At 35.5% G+C, this 13,652-nt stretch overlaps 1 protein-coding gene across 1 annotated transcript; it reads left to right on the forward strand.

Moving 5' to 3' along the window:
* The first annotated feature begins 403 nt into the window (after positions 1 to 403).
* On the forward strand, positions 404 to 2,131 carry LOC122295681 (anthocyanidin 3-O-glucosyltransferase 5-like). Its single transcript, XM_043104761.1, has one exon. It carries the CDS (start codon positions 548 to 550, stop codon positions 2,006 to 2,008), a length of 1,461 nt encoding a protein of 486 aa, XP_042960695.1. The 5' UTR covers positions 404 to 547; the 3' UTR covers positions 2,009 to 2,131.
* The last annotated feature ends 11,521 nt before the right edge of the window (positions 2,132 to 13,652 follow it).

Here is a 13,652-nt window from a genome sequence, read left to right on the forward strand (position 1 = left end):
GAATAAAAAATGACATTATAAAAAATCAGTTGATAGTTTATACTAAGTAAATAAATTTTAAACATTTTATTATAAAAATAATAATAGATAAATATTATTTCCTGAAAGATTATAATAAAAAAAATTTCATGAAAATTTATGATATAAAATTTTAAATTTATATTAAAAATTTTTATTTTTAAATCTTATTTTTACTTATATATTACAAATTATCAAGATTTAATTTTATATATATTTATATTTTTATAATTTTTAAATTTTAACGTGACGCAATCTAGAAAATACTCCATGGGAAAATTCCTGGTCAACCGGTGAGTGGATTTGCAAGATTCTTATCTCATCCATGATGTCACCTTCTTTGTCCTAAAATACTGTTTTTGCCTTTCGTCATCGTCTATACCGACCTAACTCGTGGTAAGAGTCACGAGATAGGAAGATATCATCATCATCTTTCTTGAGATAGCAAGTTATCATTATCATCTTTCTGTCTTTGTGCAGTTAACCCAACTTTCTCACAGAACCGCATCTCACAAACTAAGAGCTAGCCATGGCGGAAGTTGAATACGATACCATGAAACCCCACGTTGCAGTCCTCCCAAGTCCCGGCATGGGTCATATTATCCCCCTCTTCGAGCTGGCCAAATCCCTCGTTGTCCATCACAATTGCCATGTTAGCTTCCTCAATATCACCACTGAAGCCTCCGCCGCTCAAACTCATCTTCTCCGCTCACCAGCTTGCACAGTATTGTCTCCTGGCCTGCAAGTCATCGACCTCCCACCTGTTGATATTTCTGCCCTTGTCAGTGAAGAAACTCTCGTCCTCACCCGACTATCTATCATCGTCCAGGAGAGCCTCAAGTCTGATCTAAAGTCGGTCCTCATTGACCTGGGCGAGCTGCAGGCTCTCGTAATCGATTTTTTCTGTACCCAAGCTTTCGAAATCTGTAGGGAGCTTTCAATTCCTACCTATACGTTTTGCACTACCTCCACTGCGTTCCTTTGCTTTTCCTTGTATCTTCCTACTCTGGACAGAGAGGTAGAATGCGAGTTCGTTGACCTCCTTGAATCAATTCAAGTACCAGATTGCGCACCAGTAAGAATTGAGGACTTGCTGGACCAAGCCCGGAATAGGAAGATTGACGAGTACAAGTGGTTGCTGCTCCACCTTAGCCGATTGCCCATGGCAACCGGGATTTTCTTGAACTTGTGGGAGGATCTTGAACCAAAGTCGCTTAAAGCAATAAGAGAGCACTCATTCTATAAGCAAATACCCACACCACCGATTCATGCCATTGGGCCGCTTATCAAACAGGATGAAGTACCAATGACTGAAAGGGATGCTGAGTGTCTTGCTTGGCTGGATAAACAACCATTAGATTCAGTTCTTTTCATAGCACTAGGCAGTGGAGGGACTTTGACAGCTGCACAACTCACTGAGTTGGCATGGGGTCTGGAGCTAAGTCGGCAACGGTTCATCTTGGTGGTGCGTAAACCGACCAATACGTCTGCCTCTGGTACGTTCTTCAACGCTGGTGGAGATGTTAACGATCCAACGGCATATTTGCCCGAAGGTTTCCTGGAGAGGACAAAAGGAGTGGGGCTAGTGATTCCATCCTGGGCTCCGCAGGTAATGGTGCTCCGCCACTCATCGACCGGTGCTTTTTTATCTCACTGTGGTTGGAACTCCATACTGGAGAGCATCACTCACGGTGTGCCGATGATCGCATGGCCACTTTATGCTGAACAGAGAATGAACGCGACGATGCTTGTCGAAGAGGTCGGCTTGGTCGTTAAGCTGGCAGCTGGGGGAGGACTAGAAAAAGGAGTTGTCGAAAGGGAGGAGATCGGCAGGGTGATAAGGATGGTGATGGAGGGTAATGAAGGGAAGGTGATGAGGCACAGGGCCAGAGAGCTGAAAGATAGTGCCGAGAAAGCATTGAACTTTGGTGGGTCGTCTTACAAGTCTCTTTCTTGTGTTGTTCAACAATGGAAGGCAGATATCTCATAAACCCTAAATGTAATTCTCATTATCGAACTGAAGACTTGTTACAAAATGCATTTTGCATTTGCTAATAAGATATTTTTCATATTTGGTTGCATTTGCTAATTAATTATCAGGTTTCATTTTACATATTCTCGATATATGAATCTATTTGCAAACCTGTTTATTCACGCGAATTACCCTTTTGATGTGTAAGTTTGCCAAATCAACTTTACTTTGAACATTTTATTAATTGAAAAATATTAGTATGACTCTAAAATTCCTAGAAAGGCTAACGCTGTGGCTCACTGCCTAGCTGAGAATGCCTTTGAATTTTCTGTGGAAAACATTATTGTAGAGGAGTATCTCGTTGTATTCACAATCTCCTTTGATTGTTTTATGGAATATAAGCTACCTTGTTTCAAAAAATAAAAATAAAATAAAATGTGCTCACTCATATATTTTAATTTTTTATTATTTGTTTAATAGTTAAGGAAGTGACTATTAATAAATTTTTATTATTTTAAATTTTTTCTTAATGATTAATGATGTTCAAAAAACGCGTAAAAGAAAAAAAAAAAAAACATTTGCACTTGTGTGCTTATTTGGAGTGCACCCTAGCATGAGTAATTCTACAGAGCAGCCACTGTAGCGCTGCATACAGTGTACACCCTACGTGGTTGCTCTTTTTTAATTAAACAAAATGCACCGTTTTGTTTTGTTTGGCATTTTGCTTTTCCATTTGAATTTGTCCCGCAAAAGAAATCCTCCCTTGCCCGCCCGCATCGCATCACCTTCTTTTGCCCACAGCCACTCGGCAATGCCTTCTCTCTGTCCAGAGAGACACCGAGCGATGTCCCTCCATTTGCACAACGCCCCCACTCCCCGAGTGCTCCTCTGACGGAGCAAAGCAGACTAACTCCTCAAGTACAAAAGCCCTCCAATGTTCCTCCATTGCGTCGCCGCCCCTGCTCACTGGTAAATGTTGTGCCATTTTCCTTCGATTTCCATTACATTCTTCTTGTTTATTGAGAGAGGTGCAATAAAAGGGTTTTGTGAGATGGGTTTCGAAAGACTTAGGGCATGGAGAAAAAATCAAACTTTTTGCTTTTGATGACCCCTGTTTTCATGAAGTTTTTTGCCTCATCTTTTTTCTTCTACTGAAGTGAAACTTTAGACTCTTGGCGTTAGTTTTTCTTTCAAAGAAGTTCATGGAACTGCAAAACTTACGAGATCATGGCGTTAAGAGTGTCAAATGGTTTTGTTTATACGATACATTATTGTCAAAACAATATCCTATAAAATGCAGGTATGACATCAAATCACCTGTATTATGAAAGGTCTAGACGGTGCAACTGACACATCTGATTTTGTAAATCATCCCTTTAGCCAAAATGATATGAATCTCTTTTTTTCTACCTATTTTAGTCGAGAATCGAATCTGATTGAAAATTATTTTTATTTCTTTTTTAAAATTAGAGGAAGGGGCTATGCCCTTGTTTTTAGCTTATGGGTTCATGTACACAGGCTGGGCTTCAAAGGGTTAACTTATGTTCTCAAATAAAGAATAATGATTAATGAAATGTTAAATGAACTCTAAGGATTGTGAGATTGTTGTTTTATGCGCATGGAGTTGATCCTTTGGTAACCTCAAATGTTAAACTTTGTAGAGCTTTGCTGTTAAGTTAAATGATCTGTCCCAACTCTGTTTTTTCCCTTTTGACAAGTCTGAGACTAGTGTTGGTGAAATTCTTAGTGTAGTTTATGGTTTCAATACATGTGTACTTGTGGTTGCTTTTGTAGTCACAAACTATGTGCTTTTGTGTAGAAATTAAGGGCTTAGTGTTTTTTTGTTGCTGATTCTAGGGATCCTGTATCTTCAAAGTTTTGTGAAGGGACCAAGGTGACTTCCTTTTGTAGTTAGATAGATCTTATATACTTTTTTTTTTCTTTTGTAATTCATTTAGTTTAAATTCAAATTTTTTTCCAGTTATATAATCTCTTTACCTGGAAATTTGTTTGTTGAGTTGCATTTGGAGGTATGGTTATTCCCTTTCTTTCACTAGCTTTAAAGTGGATTGATTAAATTACAATTTTAGTTTATTCTCTTTAATTTGCTTATAAAAAGACCGAGATGAAATAGATGCCTACGTTGTTCAACATGAAGTTTTCTGCTATATTTAGTCCAAATATTGCCGGAATTAGTATAAATGCTCAACATATTAACTGAGTACATATCTTTATGAATTTCTAATGTTAAGGGTACAGGTTTCCTTATCTTACAGAATGGAAGCTTCAAACCCATTTGAAGGGAGCTCAAGTTCTTAGGCCAGTCTTTTGCTCTAGTGTTGATTTGACTTGGAGATCCTTCCAGTTAGCAGCAATCTCGAGTGTTAAGGCAGCACTGTAGGAATTGTAATGTAATTGTTAAGGCAGCACTCCAAAATTTCGTTGTGGAGTAGTTTGTAGAAAGTGTAATTTGTAATTTGAAGCTGGAAGAATATTAAAATTTGTAGTTTTTATCAAATTGTGGTTGTAAATTTACACTTTGTAGTTTGAAGAATGTTGTATCTAAGAGTTAAGATCTCCAAATTCACCTTGGAACATTTCATCTTGAAAGTATGAATACAACTAGCTGAATTGTACAATTTTAGCATGAAAATATGGCCCATCAATAGCCATGATATTGTTTTACTTTTACAAGTTCTTTTCTTCTTTCTTTTGTTGGATTTTGTTTTTTAAACTGCTAACCGTGGCATCCATTTCCATTTTGGCTCTGGTGACTTGGAAGAAGTTAGTGAATATTATTCCTTCATTTCACAAATCTTTAGTTCTCTTTATGTGAGGATGGCCTGATGAACAAGAGACATGCATACAGTCATGCTGGCTATTTTTTAGATAAATAGGAACCATTTTAGATGGAAAAATATTAATATCTTGTGCAAGCTAAATTCAAGAAGAAACTCAAATCCAGACCAAAGGCTTTTTCAATACAAATGTTAAAGTGATTTTGATATGATGCTTTCGTCTATTGATCCGAACCAACCAGAAAAATTACATAATTGATTTTGACACTATGCTTCCAGCTATTTACATATTTCATTCAAACCAACTAGAGAAATTACAATAGATACAACCCAATACAAAAACAACCATATTCATGTACATAACCCTCCGCTTTTCAAGTTCGACCTCAACCTTGTGAACATTTGTTTCTCTTACTTCATCTTCTTTTTCTGAGCTTCATACTCATGCAACAAAACATTATTCTTCCTCTTCCAATCTTGGTTCTCTCTTGTCAAAATATTCTCCTCTATTACTCTGTGCAAAACAAAATTTCATTAAAACATACTTAACTTACTATCTACAACACATTGAATCATGAAAGTCCAAGGCTTGCCTTATCATACACATACAAATTTCCATTAGTATAAGCTATAGCAAAAGCACCATCGCCTCCAAGTACCCATGCAACACTAGTGCAACAACGGTCAAAAAGAGACAAGTTTAATCAAACCAGACAATTAGACTACTTGAATAAAAATAGTAACAATAAAAAGCAATACAAATGAGAGCAAAGATGGAAATGGTATACCCCAGAACCTCAAAGCTTGCATACCAAAAATAATTTAACAAAAGAAAAGACAGAAATGGTTTCTTTCTTTCTTCTTTTTTTTTTTTTTTATTTTTATTTTTTTTTTGGCTGAGAGAAAAGATGGAAATAGTTACTCTAGGCTTGAGAAGAAACTCTCTAGGAAACTGTAGGTGGCAAGATTGGCAATGGAGAATGTTAATAAGGAAATTATTCTGGTTAATTTACAGTACCAAATGCAGAACCAAATTCTATCAACCTGAACCAAAACCCTAGTTAATTTACAGCTAATATACCTAAACCCTAGAGATAAATACAGAGGAGTAAACACAGAAAAAAAAAAAAGAAAAAAAAAAAAGAGAGAAATATATTCCTAAACACTAGCATCACAGAGAAACAAGAAGTAATAAGGGGTCGATTAGTTGTCGTGCATGAGTTGTGTAGCAGCTGGGTTGCAAGGGGTCATCTCGTGTTGCAGCAGCTTGTTGTTGGTCCGAGGAACAGGGGTTGAAGGGTAGAAGCTGTAGATGGTTGGAGAGACGGTGACAATAGGAGAAACACAGTGAAGGCGTGGCCAGTGATTTAGCAAGGGTGCATTTCGGTAGTTGGAACACGAAGGAGGAGGCCGTGGAGAGGATGGGTGCTTCGAATTTCAAAAGCTGTAATGTGTGAGCCGGCTGTTGCCAAATAGTGGCTGCCAAAGAGTGTGAGAAGTTGAGCGAGACGAGGGGGAGAGTGGGCTGAGAGTGTTGCTGGTGGGGGGATGATGACGACGAAATGAGGGAGGGGAGGAAAAGCTGGGGAGAGGGGAGCTCGAGAGGTTCTTTTTGAAATCAAACCGAGCGACACCACTGAGGGAGGGAACGGAAAGTGGGGTCAATTTGGTCATTAGACAGTTGCCACGTAGGGTGTACCTCCTGTTGATCCCAAACAGGGGCTGCTCCCAATATGTATTCCCCTAGCATTAATAATGGTGTAATAATAAGTGGTGCATTACATACTAAGCTTGTAAAGCATTTGCTAATAATATAATTTTCATATTTGGTTGCATTTGCTAATTACCGGGTTTCATTTTGCAACTTCTCTGTATCATGTACGTATAAATCTATTTACAAATCTATTTATTCACAAAAATCACGCTTTTGATGTGTAAGTCTGCTACATCAAATTTGCTTTGATCAAAATAATATAATGAGTCTTATGATCATAAGTAGTGTGTTGAACACTAAACTTGTAAATAACATAAAGCTAATATATACACAATGGAGGGGATATTATCATCCCCTGCTCTTGGTTGGGCCCAACCAAGAAACTAAAGCCCATTTCGGCCCAAGTTGCGTTCCGACAGGCCCATGAACTATCATTGTGACCGGCTCACGAGCTGCATAAGAAGAATGAAGGTGTCTCGATGCGGGAAACATGTCGAGGGGGGACAAACAAGACCCGCTGACCCTGACACCCCCCTGCGACACCTTGCATTTAAAGATCAATGCTTGCAAGTGAAAGGGAATCATGGACAACCCTCCATTCCTTGACGAAGGTAATGAGAATTGATCGTACTGTATGCCTGCCATCAAGAAAACACCCAAGGAACCAAGCCACCCTTATGGCGCTACCTTGGGAGCCATGTCAAGGCTCCCCGGGTGGTTGGCACATTATTGAGATATCATGTGATTACATGGATTGTTTAATTGGATTTATATATATATATATATATGGAAATTCTTGTTCTAGCAATGTGAGGGTTGAAAGAGCTGTGCAAATCCTTCGTTGGCGCCGATTCCGGCTGGCGTCCACTTTAACTCTGACTTTGATTGAGTCTGAGTAGTTGGAGTTTAGAATCAGAGTTCAAAGTCCCCTTCTCCAACTTTGAACTCTAACTTTTTAAAAAATAAAAATTAGATGTAAAATAGCTTAAATTTTTTACACACGGGGTCCAAAATGCAGGACCCCCTTCCCCCCTCACTCTTTCATGAATCTTCTCTCTTTGTTTCTCTCCTCCAGTATGCTGTGTTGTATCATTTTTCATTGTCATGTCGTCGTCTCAAGCCCAACCTCACTGTAGACTACTTTCCTCTAGCCTTCACGAGTCACGATGCCATCAGTATATTACCCCCTCCCAATTTGAATCGCAATTAGTGTTTGATTTGTGATGATTTTGAAATTGAGGGTTTCAAAATTTTGTGGATTTTGTTGCCATGACTTCACTGTAAATCTAATTTAGGCCTTGTTCGTTTTCACAAAACTTTTATCTCATCTCATTTCATCTCATTTTAATCATTACAACTTTTTCAAATCCTCATACAAAATAAAATAAATAATTCAACTTTTTCAAATCCCAATATAACTTTTTTAAATTCTAATATAAAAATAATATATTCTAATAATATTTTATTTAACTTATCTCATCTCATCTCATCTCTGAAAAATCTCATCTCATCTCTGAAAATAAATGAGGTCTTAATGATCCAATTGATTTTTTTGTTTGAGGGCTGCCTAATTTGTATGTTTGTCCTATTGTGAAACTTTGATTTTTCAGATTTTTCTCCCAATTTCGATTCTGTGTACGTATAATGGCCATGCATATTGAAATTTGGTTTACAAATAAGTTAGCCATATCAGAATTGATTCAATTGAAGTTAGCCATATTGAAATTTCAGTATGGAGTGTTTTGCGAATATTGAAATTAAATTAATTATGCCTGCTAGATATATATTGTACTTGATTACTGAGGATATAAATAGATAAAGCTGCATAGAGTCCTGGGATAATATTATGATAGGCGATGTTGATACTAAATTTTTGTCTTTTAGGAGGATGTTAAGATACATAGTCATGAAGTCTCTTTGATAAATAAATAAAGCAGCATAAAGGCACTTCATGAGATGCGTTGCTCGAGACGGTACTGGGTTGGCTGAAACATGCCGGAATCATGTCTGAACTTTGATCTTGCGTTTGTTTCTCATAAATACAGTTTGAGAGAGAGAGAGAGAGGGAGAGACATGACATATTAGCTTACTTTTTTTTCCTTTGACCAGAAATTAAGTTGCATGAAAGTGACTTTTTACCTAATTCCAATCTTGTAATTTCTTTTTATAGTGTAGAATTTATGTCCCAATGATTTTTTCACTTCTTTCATTGACCAAGAAAAACCAGCTAAAGGTATGCTATTTTATTGAAGTTTCTTACAAATTTTAATAAGCAAAATGAGAATTGCTTTTCAATTTGAGTACATAGTTTTCAATTATTTGGCAAATGCTTATAAAGGTATCAATACCATGCTGTCTATTTTTTGCCATTTTCTCTTTATGGTGGCTTGAAAATTATGAGCACAATGATGTTTACGTACCCTATAAGCACAAAGGTCTATTCTTGAATAAATAGAGGAAGTATGACTCCTTCCCCTCCACTCCGCCACCATTTTCGACTTGGATTGATTATATAAAATTAAAAATTTTATCTCGTCCCATCTCAACTTATCATTATAATTTTTTCAAATTTTCGTATAAAATATAATAATAACTTTTTTACATTCTAATAAAAAATTAATATTAAAAATTAATATTATAATAATATTTTATTTATTACTATTTAAAATATCTCATCTTATCTCATCTTTATAACTGAACAGGATCTTAATTTTCTTGTCTGATAATATCAATGTCAATATTAATCTAGTCTTCAAAACTCCAGCCTCTTATATTGACTTTTTTCTCGGTTTTGTCCCTCTCTCGATTTGCCTATGGGCATTTCTCAAGTTGAGACGGATCACCAAGGCATTATTCCTACTTGGGGTATGCACTTGGGCTTTCTAATAGAATCCTAGATCTTATGAAAATAGTTGTGCGATTGACTTTTCGTCTTTTTTCTATTATTAATATTATTATTTACTATTTAAAGACTACTTATTTTCTAAATAATTAGTTTAATTTAAAAAAAAAATCATTTCCCCCTTGCATTGGATGTGGATGGAAGGGATGCCTACGTATAGGTTTGGTGTACTGATATTAAATTTATGGTGTCGGATGAATCGGTTTAGTGTATGATTTTAGTGTAATTGTAATATATTTTTCACATTCTTTATATGTTTTAGGTATAAGGCTGTAATACTGTTTTATTAGTAATTTTTTTTTGTTTTGTAAAAGACTATTTTAGGCGATTTGGATTGCGGGATGAACAATTTCTGTCACAAAAGCATATTTACGATGATTTACTCACAGCAAATACACATCTCTAACTTTTTTCAGCGACATCAAATTCATCAAAAGAATTTACAATTCCAATTAACCACGTTGGCACACTTTTTGGAACGAAATTTTATACTTTTTATGACGACAAACATCGCTGGAAAAAACAATATTTCTAACATTTTGTTTGTTCGCAGGATTAAGTACTATACATTAAAAAAAAGGCTAATTTGTTGTAGTGGTTACCCTCACTATAAGAAATTTTATTTTTAGGAATGAAATTTATAAGGTATGAAATAAACTTCGCCTCTAAAGATACTTTTCAGAGACAAAATTTAAATTTCGTTTCAAAATAGGGAGAACCTTATAAATCCGTTCGAACTAATAAATATTAATTCGAACCGGAAATTCTGAGACGAATTAGATCATCTCAAAAAATTGAAACCGTTCGAACTAATAAAATTTAATTTGAACGGAAAATTAATCTATTCGAATACAATATAATTCGAATAATCTATTTGAATTAGTAATAATTCGTTCGAACGGTATTATTTAATTGAAAAGATATATTGTTAAAATTGTAATATTACATATTTTTTCTATTAATTTTTTATCATTTTCAAATTAAATAAAAATTTCTATATATTATATATTATGATTTACAATGAATTAAAATATTTAAGAATTCATAAATTAATTTTATGTAATTATTTTAAAAATATTTTAGTTAAATAAATATTACTTTAAAGATAGTATCATTTTTTCAATTATCGTGAATATTAAGTATAATGAGAAGAAAATATAATTAACAATAAAGAGGCTAGCAAACACTAAAAATAAAAATCATACATTAATCGCATCCCAAAAAGAGTTAAACGTTCTATACAACATAAAAAAAAGTAAAATAATAACTAACAATATCTATTTATTAAGTAAATCAAAATCCTCCTGTAAGGTTTGTAAGCATCCTTCCACGTCCTGAAGCCTATCCATAATGGGTTGAATGAAGTCCCTGAATATAATTTGGCGGTGCTCCGCCAATATAGCTCATATCTCATCCGGAGTAGCCCCAGCAGGTTGTCTCTCAATAGGGGCAGCAACAGTAGAAGCTGGATCAGTAGGAGGAGGCTGATCCTAATCCTGTACTGCATGAGTCCTTGGCAAGTGACCCCTGCTCTTACTGAATGTGATCCTATTAACAGGCCTCATCTGTGGTGTCCTCCGCTCAGTCGAAGTCACTTGAACCCCCGATTGGAGTAGGAGGTTAGATATCAACAGTGCAAATGGTAGACTACCTCCACCCGAATAGCGTGACTCTGATCGAATGCGGAGGAAGAAATATAATGCCAGATCAATCAGCTCCTCCTGTGCTAATCGTAACAAAAATCTGGCCCGCTCAATCCCGAAATCAGTCTTGTGTTTTTTCGGATCAATATTATATCCAACAATCAGATTAAGCATTCTAAAAAATGCTATACAGTCGGCCTGTCGAATCACTTTACTGCCATCTTATAGAGGAGCTGAAGGCTCTCGCACAATGCTACGAACCTAATTGTCTGTGAGACCGTCATTAGGTACCTCAACGCGGCTCTCACTATCATCCGAGTTGATATCCAGCTCTGCGGTCTGTACATCCAGTGCTGGCGATGAGGATGCAACTGGTGTGTCCTCTCCAAATGGTGCAGTCGCTGCTGTCTCTGGTGCTGGTGCTGCAGGATATGCACAAGGCTCTGACTGTAGATCAAGAAATTCAACAATAACGCGGGGAGGGAAGATAATACTCACTCCCCAGAATACTAAGTTGTAGCATAGAGCATCACTAGATTGTTCTCCCATGGCACTGTAAAACTCACCGACCATCTCAGGATATGCTGCGCCCCTCTGCCGACAGATCGGGGTCCATCCATGATCGATGATAATGTCATGTATGCTTTGTCCCTCCCAAGTGAGATCACGGAAGTCATCCAGAATGATCTCCCGCTCAACAAGTATAGGCCGCACGACAAGATGAGAAGGATCTGCTTCGCTACTTTGGCCTGTTTGGGGTCGGGAACGTTTTCTTCCGCTGCTGCTTGCCATTAGTATACTGTTGATATACAAAATAATTATGTAATTTAACTAAAGTGAATATTGTCTACTGATGATGTTGTCTTGCAGTGTTTGGCAAGTCTTTATTCGAATGGATTAAAATCCGTTCGAAAAGGTGCTACCAAATATCATGTTTAGTTTGAATGATTAAAATTCAATTCGAATGGCCTCAATTTTCATTCGAATGAAGTAAAAGTCCATTCGAATGGAATTTAACGTCATTCGAATGACCATAAAAGTAATTCGAATGACTTCATAAAACATTAATTCGAATGAACAAGAAGTCCATTCAAATGAACATCTTTTCCATTCGAATAAGCATAAATTCCATTCGAATTGAAATAACTTTCATTCGAACAGAATATAAGCTCATTCGAACAGGACTGAGCCAAACAGACATGACTGAGTCGACTCAATTTCGAATCTACAAATTCTTTATGCTCAATGTACCAATATTTTAATCAGTAGAAATGATTGAGGAGTAAAGTCTCATCATTTCTACCGATTACTTTTGTGTCATTTAACCCCAAAACAACAAAATGGGGTCGGATTGATTCAAAATCCGAACCCCCCAAAAACTTAAAATATAATCGGTTAAAACTCATGGAATTTAACCCATACCTCTTGTTTTAGGGGATTTGAGAACTTGGTTGGAGTTTGCGGCGGCGTTGGGGCTGCGAACGGTGGAGGATTCGATCGGACAGTTCGAATGAGAGGATGCACGAATAGCCAGAGAAGAAATTGTATCGCGGCTTAAATAATGTAAATTCTTTCAAACAGAAAGGGTATAAGTTCGAACGGAAATGGTATATGTTTGAATAGATATTGTAATAATTCAAAAATAATTTGATATATATAAGTACAAGAGGTAAAACAATATATACTAGTATTAGTACTAATATTTAATTATGCATCAGATGAGTATAAAATAGTCTCAGGTAAAGCATTGCATTATATTGTAATATACTAAGTCTATAGTAAAACATTGCATTAAATATAAGTATAAAATACATATATCTAATATATTTAGTTTGTGTAATAGTAATTAATAAACCAAGTACTTAGAATATATTAGAAAGTATTATAGTACTATTAGTTTTCAAATATTTATGCTATCTATACTATAATAGATAGTATTATACTATTGGTGATACTTACTGTTATACTTATAGTGATACTAATTATAAGTATAATACTATTAGTAATACTAAATAAAATATTTGTCTATTAGTAATACATAATACTATAGATTGATAAAAAAATTTAGTATTATACTATTACTGACACTTAGTATTATAATGTGTATTGTATTTTATTAGATACTAATAATAATATAATAAGTATATTTATATATTTATATTATTATCTGTTCGAACGCATATTAACTTGTTCGAATAAATATAAATTTTGTTCGAGCGAAGCTTTTCTTTTTAGGAAAAATTTGTGTCAAATTATCGGTATATGCTGGAGAATATTCTTTTTTTCGTTTGAACTGAAATATTATTAATTCGAACGGAAAAATATTATGGGAAAAATTCACTGTTTTTTTTATTTTCGCGTTCGAACTTGTAAAAAATCTGTTCGAACGTAAATTCACATATTATCAACCCAATCATTTCACTTTATTTTCACTCAGATTGAAGTTTAAGAAAAGGAGAGAGAGTGGCAAAGGCTGATAGAGAGTGTTGTGGAGAGAGAGAACTTCAAAGAAGTGAGAGAGAAGACATTCTTGAGAGAGAAGAAAGAAGGAGAAGAGGTAAATGGTTTTTTTGTTATTTTTCATTCCGATTTTCGTTTACAAGTA

Source organism: Carya illinoinensis, chromosome 15 (genome assembly GCF_018687715.1).
Source record: "Carya illinoinensis cultivar Pawnee chromosome 15, C.illinoinensisPawnee_v1, whole genome shotgun sequence".
Taxonomy (NCBI): domain Eukaryota; kingdom Viridiplantae; phylum Streptophyta; class Magnoliopsida; order Fagales; family Juglandaceae; genus Carya; species Carya illinoinensis.

What these genes read in the sequence shown, in the direction of transcription:
- LOC122295681 (XM_043104761.1), top strand. Translation starts at nt 548, where the DNA reads ATGGCGGAAGTTGAATACGATACCATGAAACCCCACGTTGCAGTCCTC.